The sequence below is a fragment of the Mugil cephalus genome, chromosome 11 (assembly GCF_022458985.1).
Source record: "Mugil cephalus isolate CIBA_MC_2020 chromosome 11, CIBA_Mcephalus_1.1, whole genome shotgun sequence".
Classification (NCBI taxonomy): domain Eukaryota; kingdom Metazoa; phylum Chordata; class Actinopteri; order Mugiliformes; family Mugilidae; genus Mugil; species Mugil cephalus.
This window is the reverse complement of record NC_061780.1, coordinates 3,978,050-3,994,442: the sequence shown is the minus strand read 5'-3', so window position 1 is coordinate 3,994,442 and position 16,393 is coordinate 3,978,050. Positions and strand designations below refer to the sequence as shown.

The window sequence follows — 16,393 nt, the reverse complement described above, 5'->3', positions numbered from 1 at the left end:
TTCTGTGCTGAGAACCCATGGTTAATATGTGGTGAATCTATCATTTTAAATCACTGACCACATAGCGTATTTTAACTGTCACAGGTTTCACAAAAAAAACACGTTGTCTTGCTTGATAACACACAATGCTGCTCATCTCTACGTCACATGACTGGTTTTACAATCTCCTCACCTACATTCTGATGTTAAATTGTTAGCATCACATTTTGCAATAACAGCGCAAACCTATCTGAGTTCAATGAGAAGCCACAGCCGTAATGGCTCTAATGTGAAGCCGCTACAGTCCGTCCTCGCATTGTTTATGGATAAGCTGACAGACTGTACACTGACTGCTTCTGGCTACTATCAGATTAGCAGCACACATTTAATACTTGGTGTTACCTTATTAAATCCTGTCACCTTATCTGGTCACTGAGGAGCCAGATGACTGGACTTGTGCACGGGAAATCAGAGTTTTCGTTTTGAAGCAGCGTTGCTTGAAAATCCAAGGGAAGATTTAAAGACAGAAGAACAAAACGAGCAGATAACTGTGTTTCTGAGAACATAATGAAACACACATTTGGGTGTAGTGCAGCTCAGCTGATCATGTTCCTTGTATGATTGTAGTCATTTAGGACTGAGGACACTGGTGACAATTGTTGGTAAAGGACAACAAATGGAGTTAATTTAGGAAACTTCACGATGTTGCTGTACACTATAACCATTACATCAGCCTGACCCGGTGCCTTTCTCTGCAGGTGCGCAGTGCCAACTACGAGGCTGACCCGTTTGTGCAGGAGTTCCAGTTCAAAGTGCGTGACGAGATGGCCCACGTGACGGGGCGAGTGCTACCCGCCCCCATGCTGCAGTACGGCGGCAGGGTGAGCACAGAGCACTTTATGGTACCCTTCCTTTAAATCACGCCCATTCTCTCTGTTTGTCTGACACGCTCTCCCCTCCCGCAGCCTTTATTCCACTGTCTTTACGGGGAAACTAACTCACTGGCTTCCGTTTGTGTTTCATGTTGTCAGTCTTTTTTGGCTTTTGTGGTTGAGCCTCAATAGTGCAGCCTTTGTTTCTAACTTTCAAGGAACGTTCCAAAAGAGTATCTGAATAATGTGCAGTTAGCACTTCACATTGATACCGCATGGTGTTGTAGCCATATGAATGTTCCTCTATGAAGTCCAGAGGAGACTGCTTAAAGAAATCTCCAAAAGACTGAATAAAGAAGCTGCTTATTGAGGCTGAACTACAGTATTAACATCTGTTTATTTCCTCAGAGGAGGCACACCTGTTTTCATACAGTTGAATGTGTGTGTAGTTAGAATTATGACACAGCTATTTATGCACATAATGCAACACGTGATCCCCTCACCGAATCAATTCAAATTCATCTAACTCACTATAGGCTGCAGAACACAGTGCATCACAATAGCTTTGCAAGCAACAAACCGCTTCATTTATATTTAGCATTGATTTAAATGAAACGTTTCTCTGAGCATTTATCATACATGCTAGTTTCTTGGAGGAATTTGCATCTAAAAATGTTGTGAATGAAGGATGCATGTGGCTCGTGTGGGTTTCCAGAAAGTGTGCTTGTGTGTGTGTGTGTGGTTGCGTGCACTGTCGTCATTCTTCCTGTTGAAGCGAGAGTCTGTATGAACAGTATGAACGTGAATGTTTGCCCACATTATCACCAGTACATGTGTTGAGACTACAATGTTGTTTCAGAACCGCACCGTAGCCACACCCAGCCACGGGGTGTGGGACATGAGGGGGAAGCAGTTCCACACCGGAGTGGAGATCAAGATGTGGGCCATTGCCTGCTTCGCCACACAGAGGCAGTGTCGGGAAGAAATCCTCAAGTGAGAGCTTTCAGAATGTTGTAGAAACGTTCACTCAAACTGTCATGATGCGAATTGATGGTTTGAATTCAAATCCCTGTGTCTTTCAGGCTGACTCATTACGCTCTGACAATAAACACAAGTTCATTTGTTTCCCCAAACCACAAACCTGCATGAATTCATCATTGCTGTAGTACATAAGAACTGCTTGAAGAGTTTCACAACTGATCTCAGCAGTTTTAAACGGCACTTATGTGTTAGAACATTAACATTAATGATTGTGTTTTCTAGTGTTATGTTGTGTCTCTTTTGCTAGTTAATACTCGGTGCACAGTGTACACTACCAGTATACTGTATCAGACTGGCAAAGTTTTCGGCCTTAGTTTCTAAACCCTTACAATTAAGTATTTATGAAAAAGGATTTTGACACATACGTGGGAGAATGCAGGACTCGTACATCTGTTCAAGCTGGAATTTCAAGCTTTTAAGCAGGATTTCACCACCAAGGCTCCCAACAGTGCAGCTCTGAGTCATGAATACCAATGCATTAACTACTGCACAACATCACTATAGTCTGTGTTTTAATAGGTAGTTATCACCTATTTACTATGACAAAGAATTTATGTGAAGCGGAGAAAATTGTTCTTTTTTTCTTTACCCACATTAACCACAGACACTCCAAGCTTCTCGAATTTCCTGATTGTTTACTCCTTTGATCCCTGTTGTTCCTTCCTCAGAGGTTTCACGGACCAGCTGCGTAAAATCTCTAAGGATGCTGGGATGCCCATCCAAGGCCAGCCATGTTTCTGTAAATACGCCCAGGGAGCAGACAGCGTTGAGCCCATGTTCAGACACCTGAAGAACACCTACGCCGGACTGCAGCTCATCATCGTCATCCTGCCGGGAAAGACTCCAGTCTATGGTCAGAACACTGCTCTCAGAATGAGTCCAGAGATACGCCTCTGTTTAAAACTGTGCTGTTTTGGAGCAAGTGCTGATGCAACTTGTTTCGGTGAAAGAAGCCCATCTGCACTCTATTAAGTGTATTTTCTCCCCGTATTCCGTGATTCAGCGGAGGTGAAGCGCGTGGGGGACACCCTCTTGGGCATGGCGACCCAGTGTGTTCAGGTGAAGAACGTGGTGAAGACGTCACCTCAGACCCTCTCCAACCTCTGCCTCAAGATCAATGTGAAGCTGGGAGGCATCAACAACATCCTGGTGCCTCACCAACGGTAAGGTTCATCCGATCAGCCACAACATTAAAACCACCGACAGGAGAAGTAAATAACATTGATGATCTTGGGACACATGTCCATTCTCTAATGAGTCACAACTGTTTTGAAAGCACAAGGGAGACCTACACAATATTAGACTTAAACTTAGACAGACTTTAAAGATCCACAAGGGAAATTGCTTGGTCACAGTAGCTCAGCACATTGTTAAAATCCACAAGTAAAAAGCAGGATAAAATAAGATTAGATTAAAATAATAAAAAAAGGTAGTAAAATAAAAAGTCTAGTAAAATAAAATAAACAGCGTAATCCAAAAATTTACAGAATTATGATTACGAAGAAATGTAAAAAAGTAGTTTGGCAAAAACAGGCAAAACAGTGTCCAAGGTGATCCAGTTGTTTGGTCAGTTGCGTAGCAACAGTGGCACGGTGTTATGCCTGGTCCGTGTATGGCACTGTTCCAGTAATGAATGTTTGAAAAAGATTAAATTGTTAATCAGTGTATTTGTCACAATGGTGATATGATCCTATGGGAGTTGACTCGGTTTGGATTGTTGTTCATCTTTGTTTTATCTCTGCCTTCACAGACCATCAGTGTTTCAGCAGCCAGTTATCTTTTTGGGAGCAGATGTTACACATCCGCCTGCTGGAGATGGGAAGAAGCCTTCAATTGCAGCAGTTAGTTTCTTCTTCAGTTCCAGCCGACCTATGAGTTGAACTATTATGATTCCCCATTCACTCTTGGCACTGATATTTCTATGACATTTTACACGTTTCTTCTCCCCGCTTTTGTCTCTCAGGTGGTAGGCAGTATGGATGCCCACCCCAGCAGGTACTGTGCCACTGTGCGAGTCCAGAGACCCAGGCAGGAGGTTATCCAGGACCTGGCCTCTATGGTGCGGGAACTGCTCATCCAGTTCTACAAGTCAACACGCTACAAGCCTACCAGGATCATTTTCTACAGGGATGGAGTTTCAGAAGGCCAGTTCAGACAGGTGACTCCAACGTTTTTCTCTTTAGTTTTAGTCTTTCTCTGGATTTGATCCGAACCCCAGATTATCTCAAGATACAAATTCATATAGCGTTAACCGAAAACATCAAGATAAAAACACAGGTAGAGACATTTGCATAGTTTTGTTGCTTTGTTATCGTTGATGAACATGTACAAGCAAACTCAAATAATATGTTAATATAGCTGAAAAAAAACATCCATATATGAAAGCACGCCATGAAACTAAAAACCGACAGGACATAGAAATAGATACCGGAGAGCACATGAAAAATAAGGTTTAGAATTAGAGGTTTTCTCGTGCCATGTATTTGCTTCTTTCATAAACTCAGATTTATTTCACCTTCTCCTCTCCAGGTGCTGTATTATGAGCTGCTGGCCATCCGTGAGGCCTGTATCAGCCTGGAGAAAGAGTACCAGCCAGGCATCACCTACATTGTTGTGCAAAAACGCCACCATACACGCCTCTTCTGCGCCGACCGCAACGAGAGAGTGAGTGTCCATCCCCACCACACGCAGACACAGTTAGGGATGGTACCCATTAAAGTCAGGGCAGTTTATGTGCTAGTCCATATCCCTTTTATGCTCTGCATTACTGTGTTAAGTACAGAAAATTGCTCTGTGTAATTACCCTTTGTTGTCAATTGCACTGTTCACCCTTCTAACCCCTGTGATTACATTCGATTAAAGCATTAGGGTCCAGTGTAAACCAAGAGCTCTGGAGTGGCTCTCAAGGCCCTAGAGTAAGACCCAGCCAGTAACAACCTTATTTTCAGTGCAGGCACTCTCATACAGAGCATTAGGCTCTCCAGGGCATTAGGCTTTTAATTGGTTGTTTGCAAAGTACTTGGTGAACCTGTTCCTGGGTCCCTGCTTCACCAGTTCTTTTTTAACCTCACGACATCATGTAATGTTTTAAAAGCTATGTTTTCCGTAATTCTTTTTTGTGTCCTGGACTTAATGTTGGAAACGCTGTGAAGCATGCACTAGTATGGAATAATGTATTTTAATTTTGCTTTGGAAGGTTGGACGTAGTGGAAACATTCCTGCTGGTACTACCGTGGATACAGACATCACACATCCCTACGAGTTTGACTTTTACCTCTGCAGTCACGCTGGAATACAGGTCGGCAACATTTTATCTCACATTTTTCCACTTTTAACAACTGAAGACTTTGTTTCAGCAAAAATATGCATTGTGTAAAAATGAATATGTGCCTTTATCAGACAGAGTATCTTTATTTATTTATTTATTTATTTATTTATTTACTATGCAGAAGTTTTTATATTTTAACATGTTGTATTCGTCGGCTTGGCCACGTTAAATAAATAAATAAATCAATCAAATGTGATTTATGTCTCTTAATTCCCCGTTCTCAGGGCACCAGCCGACCCTCCCACTACCACGTCCTATGGGACGACAATTGTTTTACCGCTGATGAGTTCCAGCTGCTCACCTACCAGTTGTGCCACACCTACGTGCGCTGTACCCGCTCAGTCTCCATCCCTGCGCCAGCCTACTATGCCCACCTGGTGGCCTTCCGCGCCCGCTACCATCTGGTGGACAAAGAACATGACAGGTGAGGGGAGGAAACAACACAAACCTTCCTCTTTAACTCTAGCGGAGAAGGTCTCAAAGCTTAGATTTACAGAGAAGTGTTTCCTTGTTTTTCTATTCCTATTTTTACCGCATGCATGCCAATTATTGTTTGTGGTCCAACATAACCGGTCCTCTCTTCTTCACCCTGCAGCGCTGAGGGCAGCCATGTGTCCGGTCAGAGTAACGGTCGGGACCCCCAGGCGCTGGCCAAAGCTGTTCAGATTCACCACGACACCCTGAGGACCATGTACTTCGCCTGAGCTCCACCAACCCTCCCCAGTTATTGCCACCCATAACACACAGAAATAAAACACACAGACACAACCATGCACGCCTGACTTGCCAGTCAAGGAGTCCTCATAGGTGCAAGTCCCACCCCGACCCCACATGCCTAGTCAATCCGGACCTGACACTGTGCAGAGGAAAGCAGGGAGGAGGGAGGGGAGGAGGCACCCCCACACTGGACTGAGGATGCAAAAGCTGCTTTAAAAACAAACAAGAGAGAAACTCAGCACTATTATGCAATATTAAACCAGCCAACTAGTTCATTTCCTCCCTTATCAGGCCTCCTTTTACATTGCCCTTCCCTATCAGTTCTTCCCTGTTTGTCTCTTTTACTTGTGACCTAGTGGGTGTTAGTTTTTCTTTCTTATTACCTTTCCCCTCCTTTGGCATAGTCTTTCTTAGAAGTCTATCAGTCTACTCCTTTGCCATCTCCAGTACCTCAAGTTGGTTTGAGCAGCAGCACTTTTACATTCTGTCAGTTTTCCTGTAGTTTGTCGTTGATTCTCCCCAATGCTTGAAACAAGGGAGCACAGAAGGAAGCGTCAGACTCTGGAGCTGTTTAGAGGTGTTTGATTTATTTTGGAATATAATTTCAAGGACCGGATGTCCTCCCATTTGCCACTTTTATTATCTTTCCTTTTGTTTCTTCTCGTCACTTTTCACTTTTATGTGATACCACCGGTTACTTGTATGGGACTACATGTTTATTTGAGCACACTGCCACCTGTTGGCGACGAGGTATAAATGCCCCCAAAAAGTCACACAAGGAGTTGTGGTCTTGTGAGGTTTCAGATCAATTTTGATTTCTTTCTAACAGTCGGCTGTCACATTTGAACAGGGGCAGTTTAGATTGGCTGATATATCAATTGCTGAATTCCAGCCATTTATGGATTTAATTTAAAGTATAACACTGTTGTTTGATTCTAATTGTTATGTTTCTTCTACATTATGTGAAACATTTTACGATTCTAACTCTTTTTTTTTTTATTACTTATTCGTCTAAGCTTTTGTTTTTAATCTTAGCAATCATCGCGCATTCATTTCCCTCAGTGCTTTATCCAGCATTTTCCTGTTGAGTTTAAGATGGTGAATAAGTAGAGAACATGTCGATGGTTTCCTCTAGTGCAATAATCAGTTGAACGAAGGGAAGAGTATTTTAGGAGACTTAAATGACTCAAAAGTACAGCTACATATTTTCATTTGAACGTGAGCGTCCTCGAAAGGAGAAAAGTTTGCCACTTGCAAGGCACTTTGGTGCTCATGTTTGAGTCGACTGATCAGCATGTTTCCAGTTTGCCCTCGTTGTCGGGCAGAAATGGTGCAACTGCAGTTTCGGTGATCACCACGTTTTTACTTGAACTGAAGGATTTTTGGTGGCTTGAGAAGACTTTATGATTTATGATAAAGGCGGGCATGAATTCAGAATTCCTGATCACCGGTTTGCTAATGAGGTTGAGTTCCTCAAATCCTAAGAATAAGAAAGCTTTTCGCCTGACAGCAGCAAAGTGGAGTTTAAAGGCCATAAAGAGGTAGTTTTCAAGTGCCTGGTGGATGTTCTGTGTTTAATGGTCGAAAGCTGCATAACTTACTATCGGGATCCTATTCAAAGTGATCAAAAGGACAGCATGAGATGGTTTGAAGCGAGAACGTTTCACCCGATGCCTCTTATTCTTCTCAACAACCGTCTACTGACTTTTCTATACATCTCATTTAAATCAACCTAAGATCAATATATTTATTGTATTTGCCTATACAGCAGTGTTAGCTGTTGGCTTTGCTTTGGAGCAGCATTCAAGCAAAGCAGGCCAAGTTGTCTTTTTGCTTAATATTCACCAGACATGGATCCAGCTGCTACAGTGTGTTTGTGACTAACGGGCCGGGTTCACGGGCGTGGAGTTAGCCTTGTTGTAAAATAATGACTTCAATAATAATAATCTTTCAGTAGAAATCTTAAGACCAGGACGAGGTTAGGTTCTTGCCCGTGCAGCCGGCCCACAGTCGGGACTGGCTTCAGAACAGAGCTGAGGAGTCAAGTGGACGACCAACGTTTGCAGCAGCAGTAGAGTTGGTTGTTGAAGCGTGTCACCACGTAACTCCTCTCTTCCGCTGAAGACCTGAAGCTTGTTTGGGGGGAGGGGGGGGTGTTTTTAAAAGTTATCTGCACTAAAAGAAGCATGTGTTTCGGGAGTGAACACAGACGTGGTGCTACTCTGTTTGAATTTGAAGCTGAACCTCTGTAGGAGACTCTGTATGAGCAGGTTGGGTAAAAAAAAAAAAAAAAAAACCTCACTCGCCAAAGGACAAGAGAAGGTCCCACCGCTACAGTTACTGTGAGGAGGTCTAGGTGTGTGATCTGACGTGGACTAAATCAGCATTGAGAACTAAACGGTACAATGGAAGACGTTCCCTTGGACAGTGAGGTGTAACGCACGGGCCTGGCTCTGCTGATTGAGTTTGACTGCCTTTCACGGGCGAGCCTTCCAGCGTGGAAGCCAGTGGGTTTGAGCCTTCATGATTTCACTAGTATCTGAAAGCCTTTTTAAAAAGCCAGATCGAAAGTATATTTGTACATTTTAAATTATGTAATGCACACCACTTATTTTTGCTAACAGAAAAAAAGGTAGTCTAATTATTAATCTTAGTAATAAATGTATCGCGATAAGTAATGGTTAAAAATATATAACAAAGTTTTATTACTGCAATAGACTGTTGACTTGTTCCTGTGTCACTGTATAACGTATAGCGTATGTGTGAACAGTGGTGGGCTTGTTGAACCTAGTGATGCGTGTTTGGACTGTTATACTGTTATTGACGGGGACGTGGACTTAAACCACCTCTTGCTTTGATGTTTGGAGAAAAAAAACTGCGAGATACTGACTGCTTCTTTCTCTCCTTTTTATTTTCTATATATATATTTTTTTTAAATTGATGTTCATACAGCTGGAATTTTGTCACGGAGGAGGCAAAAACTCCAAAAGCCTGTGTGTTAAGTCATTACAACGCTATTGTGACGATATAATGGTAGAATAAAAGAGGAGTGGGTTGATCTATTGAACGTCTGCTCTCGAATGTTCACGGGTTTCCTTCAACTGGTGCTGATGCCTGCTCCTTATCGGAAGCGAGAGTGGAAAGGAACGGGCAAGTGGTGTTTGAAAGTCTTGGTGATCCATTTCAAAGACGTGTGTGATCAAAGAATAACGTAACAAGGAGTAGTAGCTCTCCATTCCTTTGCGTTAAAGCCTTAGGGGGATTTAAGTCGGATTTTCAGATCCGTCTTTTTTATTTTTTTTTGAGCCACTTCATGTCCTCCCGGTAAACCTACAGTGCAGCAAAGCTTGTAATCTTATTTTTGCTACCAAACATTTACTCCCCCTGTGCCAGAGGGCTACATTCCATGGCCGTACGATCTCACCCAATCCCCCTGGGAGGCATAAGGAAGGTTAAAACTGAAGGACGGTATAGTGAGAACAGTATGTGCGTGTTTTGGAAGGAATCAAAGCTGATGAATGGACTCTGCGCGGTGCAGGTTATGTTGGAAGTGAAGCCTATATCACTACGGTCTGTAATGCACGTTCAGGTTGTGTATGAACCCTTGAGGGCTGTTGAACACATGTTTACATAGCAGATGTGTTTGCCTCCCTTACATTTGAAATGTCATCTGTTGACCTAACATGTGGAAGTGCGCGCTCGGTGGGATACCGAGGCGTTATCTGTTGGCCAGTTTTCCCTCAGACATTTGTGTCACCTGACGGAGGAAGTTTTTACGTTGATTGGTGTGAAGGGGTACACGATTCTCACGGCTTGCAGACAGCTGTCGGTCAGCTCTCAATTTGGCTTCGCTGTCGATGCAGACGAAGCATTTGTGGAAGCTGAAGAACATGCATCTTGCTCTCAAAGCGTCCGGTGAAGTAAATTGGCAGATTCGCTTCAAAAGGTCAGAGCAAAACCCGTTTTTAACAGTAAAGTGAAGCTGTGTTCCATTTTTGAGTGATCGATCAGTATCCCAGACTTTGGTTGCTCTTGTCAGTGGAAGGTAGCAATGGAGTGAGGAAAAAAAAAAGTCCACAGAAAGTGCCTTTCCTCTTGATGGTGCTGTAAATTGAAAGATAAAATGTAAAATCAAAGTAGTAGACTCCTTTTCAAAAACACATGGCGATGCAGGAAGAGCTGCATTCGACACACACTCACTGTACACTGTTTGTGTTTTGTTCTGTTTTTTAGAGACGGCAATGCAAACTTGTGTTTCATGTATTTAGACATTAAGCCTACACAGAAGTAGAATATTATGCCAAGTATATGGTTGTGGTTGAGCTCTTGCTTACTAGTGCATTTAGTGTCTTGGACCAATGGTGTTGTTGGTACAGTGGAATGTGCATTTGGGTGGGTTGGCATGGTCGTGGGCCAGCCCACCAGTGACAAACATAGCACAGCACTTTAGAGACTGCCGCTCTCAGTGAGACACATAGCCAAGAGGTTCTGACCTCTGTCCCTCCCGTCCCCTTCTTCCTCCCGCTCAGGAGGAGGAGAGGAGCCAAACCTCAGCGTGAACGAGGAGCCGAAGGGACGCGCGTTACCAAACGAAGCAGTCGGTCAATAAAAGTGTGCCTCATGACCTTGTGACTTGGCTCGGGTGTGTCGGCCTGCTCTCGGGTGGCGGGGTTCCCTCTGGAGCCGCCGCTCGACTCTTTGTTACAGCTAGGGCTGGGCGTCAGCGCGTCGCTCACATATTTGGCATCGGGATTTTAAAGCGCCCAGAGTAGATTTATTTTTTTTTTTTTGCACTGAGGAATAAAGGTTTTCTCCTGAATCTGTTAGATACGATGCTTTAATGTGTTGCACAGCAACTTTAATTCAAGTGTCCAATCCCAGCAGGTTTAGAAATGAAATGAACAGAGCCAGTGTCAGTATTGAGCCTTTGTTTCCCCCCCCCACGATGCCCAGCCCTAGTAGCAGCCCATGGCATTCTTTCACGCTGCGCAACGCCCTGCCATGTGTCTGGTCCCCGATGGAGGGAACACGTGCCCCGCAGCGTCCTCGTCTTGAGCCGTCGGGTGTCGAATGGAATCCGAGGGCGGTCTGTAGTTCTGTGGGTACCTTTTCAAGTCCAGGGGGTGAAATCTTTCTATTACAACAAATCTCAAAACAAAAAAAACAAACAAAAAAAAAACACTGCACCTCACTTACCTTGGTATGCTGCATATGTTATACTACATGAAAGAAAACTGCAAATTGCTTTTATTATTATGACATATAATGCTTGAGTAATGCCTGATTGCGATATTCTTATACAGTAACAATTTTAGAGTCAAAGTAAGTATAACTGTAAAAAAAAAACTATTCTGTTTTGTCTTAACACTTATCCGATTTTGAAAAATTGTTCTTGAGCCGACTTTTATTTTGTTGTCCTATTTAAATGTGTTGTTCTTTAAATATATATATGAAATATATATGCGGAATATTTTATGGTGTATTTATTGAGAGTGCGTTTTAGCGGCTGGAGTCTCCGCACCACTTTTGCAGCATGGTGGGGGCGGAGCCTGGAGGACGAGGCCTTTAGCCCCTCCCCCTCCATGTTGACGCCTTATTATTCTCCAAGAAACGCAAGCACAACAGTATGGAGGGGGGTGCGAGGTGGAGGAAAGGGAGGAGATGGGTTTTGACTTGAGGCTGTGGGTATTTACAGGCCGGCTCTCCCTCCTCCACTTTTCTTAATATTCTTTAACCCTCCACTCTTCTTTCACCACCTGAGAAATGCCAACCCCCACATGTTGCAGCTCATCTCTGACGAAGGGAACCATTTCTGAACCACACTGACTTTAATGTCAAATAGCTGACTTTTCCTCCCAAGCTGCTAATTGGTACGGTAGCCATGTAAATTCCCCGAGCCAGTAAAAGGCAAGTGGAAGAGTGTTTCAAATATAAAGCAGCAGGGGAAGGAAAGAAGGAAGGAAACATGTTTGAAAGGCAGAATTATGGTGAAACCTTTAGTGTAAGTGTTGCTTCTTTCTTCTTTAATTGGTTAGTTTTTTTTTTTTGTGCCAGAATAATTTTCAGCAGGAACAGGTCTCATTCCACAATATAAGACACGCCTTAGCCTTAAGTGCGTTGTTACGTTGTCGTCAGAAATCTGTGACTTTGCAATGCCTGCGTTGGGCGGCCTACCAAGAAATCTAGCCTACGTACTTGATCTGCCCTGATTTCGCCAACCGGGATCCTCATCTCTTCTCACATGAACCACTAACACTGCTACAGAGCTTGGTGAACTCTTACGTACGAAGGTAGCTTTCAGAAATTGCTTCGTCTCATTTGTGCTGATGTCAGAACTGAACCCAGGCCTGGGTCAGACTGCATTTGGAAACGATTCTCAGCATTTGTTTTGTTTTTTTACTGAAGGAGCAGTGCCTACTGCCTCGGGACAACGCCTATATCGTCGTCATCGTGTAAATTCAGAATCTCTTACATATTGTAATTTGACTTTTTCTACATGTTCTTCTTGTGTAAACTTATTGGTTATCATTGTATTGGCAAATCCAAAGAACCACGTATTCAGATGCAGTTTGACTCGGGCCTGGTGAGAGCCAGGAGGTTCCCCAGTGTGCTGGATTACAGAGACCTGTGCCTGTATAATGAACCAAGGATGGATTGTGTTGTGATGAACTGTTGTTTTTTTTTGTTTTTTTTTTCTATTTTATTTTCATTTCATTTGTCCCTCTGCCTGTCAAAGGGTTGGAGGATGAGAGACATGGACCTTTTGAGTGTAGTCTATACTGTTCCCAAACAAGTAGGCCCTCTGTTCATTAAACCAAAAAACTAATAATTTGGTCTAATGAATGTTTACCGTAATGTTTATTCCCGTGGCTATCAGATGTTTAACCTGTTTTCATCCCATTTGCATTCCAATCGACTTCAAACCAAATATTGCAGAAGAGATTAGGCTCCTTTATGCCGTTTACCTTGTATACACGTACTGGTTTTGAAGACGGATATTTGACTGTGGCCAAGGATTTAAAACATTTTGTGTTGTAACTTTTCAATGTAGCACCACTCCTGTGTCAGTCTTATTTCACGAAAGATGTTGAACTTGAGTGAGGCACCAGCAAACTGATGTGTACGCTGAACAGTGAACCTTCACCACCAGATGATCCATGTCTCAGTCTCTGTATTTTGCAAAGGCTCTGTTGTACCAACAGCTCTATTCCTTTCAGTTTTACACGTCTCTTTCTTTTGTTACTCTATCTTATAGGTTGTCTGCCTTTTAGTGTTGCTTTGCTTCAGTTTGAAGTGTATCTTTGACTAATACTTGCAATAAAATGCTTTGCTTTACTTTGACTGTCTCTGTGAGATCATGTGTAAATGGAAATAAATGATTTGTGTAATAATGCAGTGAAAATGCAGGACAAGTTTCACATCATACATACATACATACTTCATTTAAACTGGGGTTTTGATACCCAAGTGCTTTTTCCATAACAGGTTTTCACTCCCATTTATTTAGGACCATATATTTTGTTTTCGTTGTTTGCACCACCACCACAACAGCAGCTGTGTGAAAGAGGTTTCCTAAAAGGTCCATCCCCACAGACCTCCACGTTGAAATGTCCAACTTTACAGGAGAAATAGACACGTTTACAACCGTGTGACTTTTTATATAATGGTTAAAACGAAGCCTTAAAGCCATGCACTATAAAGGGCGCTGTCTTCATATGGAATCCATGAACCCGTGGTCAGGACATGGGAAGTTGTGTAGAAGACTCAGATCTCATCAAACAGTTCCCAGACCTGTATACACGAGAGAGTGTGTTCAAGAGGAACGTTCTCGAAAACGACTCCAGTTGAATGCAGCATTCATTTAGAGCTAATTTTCGCTAGTTAGCACAGTTAAGCCTGTTTTTAGGCTAATTAGAGGTCATTAACGTGAATGTGATCATTTCAATCAGGAGAGACTTTGTTCTGCGTGAACAATAAAGTTTTTATTTGATAACATGCACAACAGAAACCAATAGAGGTTTCATAGATTTCAAGGGGGGAGAAGGTGCTTAACGCTCCTATTGTGCTCGTTTCGATGTTCGGCGCTGGTAAAAACGTCTAACACAACATTAGGTGATAATATATGTATTGTTGGGGATTTATAATCAAATATAATGTCCCCATTTGATCAGGAACATTATGAGAAGGCAAAGCTCCTACTTACTGTGTTATTTTAGAGGGGGTTTCGCTGCACACTCCAACACACACACATTTATATAATAAACACATGCATGACCAAAGAATGTAATAGATCACAGACCCACAGAGGAATGTAAATGCACACTCACCTGCCCCATCACACTGGGAGCCTCCGCACGGCCTCGGCGACGCAGGTGCTTCCTCTTATTTCCCTGATTGGCGTGTGTTGGTGAGTACAGACTTTGATCTGCACGTCCTTCCCTCCCACGACACGTGTTATTACTGTTAGTTCAGGGAATTTGACCTCACATCACATCCACCACCGGCAGAGGTTTGATCAGCCTCACTGAAGCTAAAAACATCTGAGTGGGTGTCTGGATGGAAAGCCATTATATATGTGGACAGGTGTCAGATTCACTGTATCTGGCTCAAAAAGCGTGACCTGGTTCATTAATGAATGCACATCCCTGCGCTTTTATCAGGAAGGCTGTATGAACAGCAGCTCGACCTCATTTAGGAGCAGGGTACAAGAATAGCCTCAGTATCATGGTAATTCTGAAATGAACAATATAATTATATCTGCCTAACACTTTTTAATTTGTTTTATATACCAGTGCAACGTTAGACCTCAGTAAATGCACCTTGCTGATGTTCTTTTAGTTTACAGTAAACATTGTTGTGTTTGTTCCTCAGTCAGGGTTTAAACTGCCAAGATCTGCCACTGGCCCAGACTGAAACTGAAAAATCAACTCATTATTTAATTCTAGAACTATTTCAATGATGTATTGGTTAATCAAGAAAACAAGTGCTTACAAAGACAAAAAGGGTTGTGTTTCATTATTCTATAGTCATTCTCAGGTTGGAAATAGTGTGGGGAAAAAGCTGGATCAAAGTTTGTCTTGAAATAATAATAAAAAAAGTCCATTTTCACATAATAATTCTGTAATAGTCCTCCACAGTGTCATGTCTGTGAGCACATCCACTCCCTTTAAATGCACTATCAACCAGTGGAAGCTCTGTCCTCCTGTCACTTATACTTCTGTGTCCGTGTTGTTTCCGCTGACTCAACTCAAACGGGTTGAAACTTTCAGGAAACAGTTGGCATCTTCACATTTAGATCATCAAAATTTTGCAGCAAACTGGGGACGCATTAAGACACAGCACAGCGAGATGAGAGAACAATAACCAACAGCAAACGATCAGCACTGAGCTGCAGCATCATTAAAAAAAACACTGGGAGATGGATGCTCTGTGAGAGACCAGATGCTCTGCGGGGTGGGACTAAACTCTGATTATGTTCGCGTCCTAACTGTCAGTCCCCCGCGCACCGAGCTACATGCAGTCGCCAAAATGATGGTGTTCATTTCTGTGCGTCATTTGAATAGGGGTTACATTCCTCAGAGGGCCTAAATACAGCTGCCACAGATCCTCCTCTGTCTGAGAGTGACACGATCATCTTTCATGACCCACCGTTAAAGGCGTTAAAGGCGAAACCGCAGCTTCTCTTTCATTTTAAAGCATTCGGTGACGCTGAAATAGGGCCACTAAGTTGCGTCCATTATGAGCAGATGTTAGCTGTTCGTATCAGTTTATTTTGTGACCACTTAGGGGCAGCAGGACAAGCTGAACACTGACATGTTAGCAGGGAGCTGCCTATTCACACCTTGCAAAGAGCAACATTTGCATTTGTTGAGATGTGTCTGGTGAATGTAAATCAATAACCACTCTGCTCTTAGCTTTGTAGGTATTGTGGAGCCTTGCTATTGCAAATCTCAGGGGGAAAGTTTTTTTTTTTTTTTTAATCTTGCAGTGCATTGTTTCTTCAAAGATTTGTCTATTTTATGCCAGGAGCTGATAATGTTTGGCAGCAGAACCAACGCTACAGTCCGATGTTTACCACAGACCACTGCAGACACTTCCAATTAGTGTAAGACCAGAAAGAATAAGGCAAGGTCACACAATACACATCAATGAGCTTGTGGAAGATGCAGAATAACACTTACAAAGCTTAAACTATTGATTTGTGGAAGTTCCCTGAGAGCCTGGGTTCTGTACTTGCTAAATGTTTGGCTATTTTACCATCAGTCATGTGTAACTCAGGAAGCCTATGGGACTTTCCGGCTAATTCACTGACAACATTTACTGTTACAAAGGCAAAGCATGTGTGTAAAGTCACAGGTTGTAAGTTTGACATCTCACACATGGGCTTTTTGTCCATACAAATTCTACTGATTTCCATTCATTCTCCATCAACTGAACGTCTATTAAATATTCAGCG

The 16,393-nt window shown here is 42.7% G+C and overlaps 1 protein-coding gene across 2 annotated transcripts in view; it reads left to right on the top strand.

Annotated features, from left to right (window-relative positions):
* LOC125016453 (protein argonaute-3) overlaps window positions 1-13,272 on the top strand; it is a 33,096-nt gene extending 19,824 nt beyond the window's left edge. The window contains exons 10-19 of one of the 2 annotated variants that reach the window (XM_047598958.1): window positions 738-860; window positions 1,711-1,844; window positions 2,561-2,745; window positions 2,896-3,055; window positions 3,643-3,733; window positions 3,856-4,050; window positions 4,422-4,556; window positions 5,089-5,190; window positions 5,445-5,644; window positions 5,816-13,272. In XM_047598958.1, coding sequence (XP_047454914.1) covers window positions 738-860; window positions 1,711-1,844; window positions 2,561-2,745; window positions 2,896-3,055; window positions 3,643-3,733; window positions 3,856-4,050; window positions 4,422-4,556; window positions 5,089-5,190; window positions 5,445-5,644; window positions 5,816-5,924 — 1,434 coding nt within the window. In that variant the 3' untranslated portion in view covers window positions 5,925-13,272. Of the gene's footprint in view, window positions 1-737; window positions 882-1,710; window positions 1,845-2,560; window positions 2,746-2,895; window positions 3,056-3,642; window positions 3,734-3,855; window positions 4,051-4,421; window positions 4,557-5,088; window positions 5,191-5,444; window positions 5,645-5,815 lie in introns of both variants that reach the window. The other variant, XM_047598957.1, reaches the window with a different exon arrangement.
* The last annotated feature ends 3,121 nt before the right edge of the window (window positions 13,273-16,393 follow it).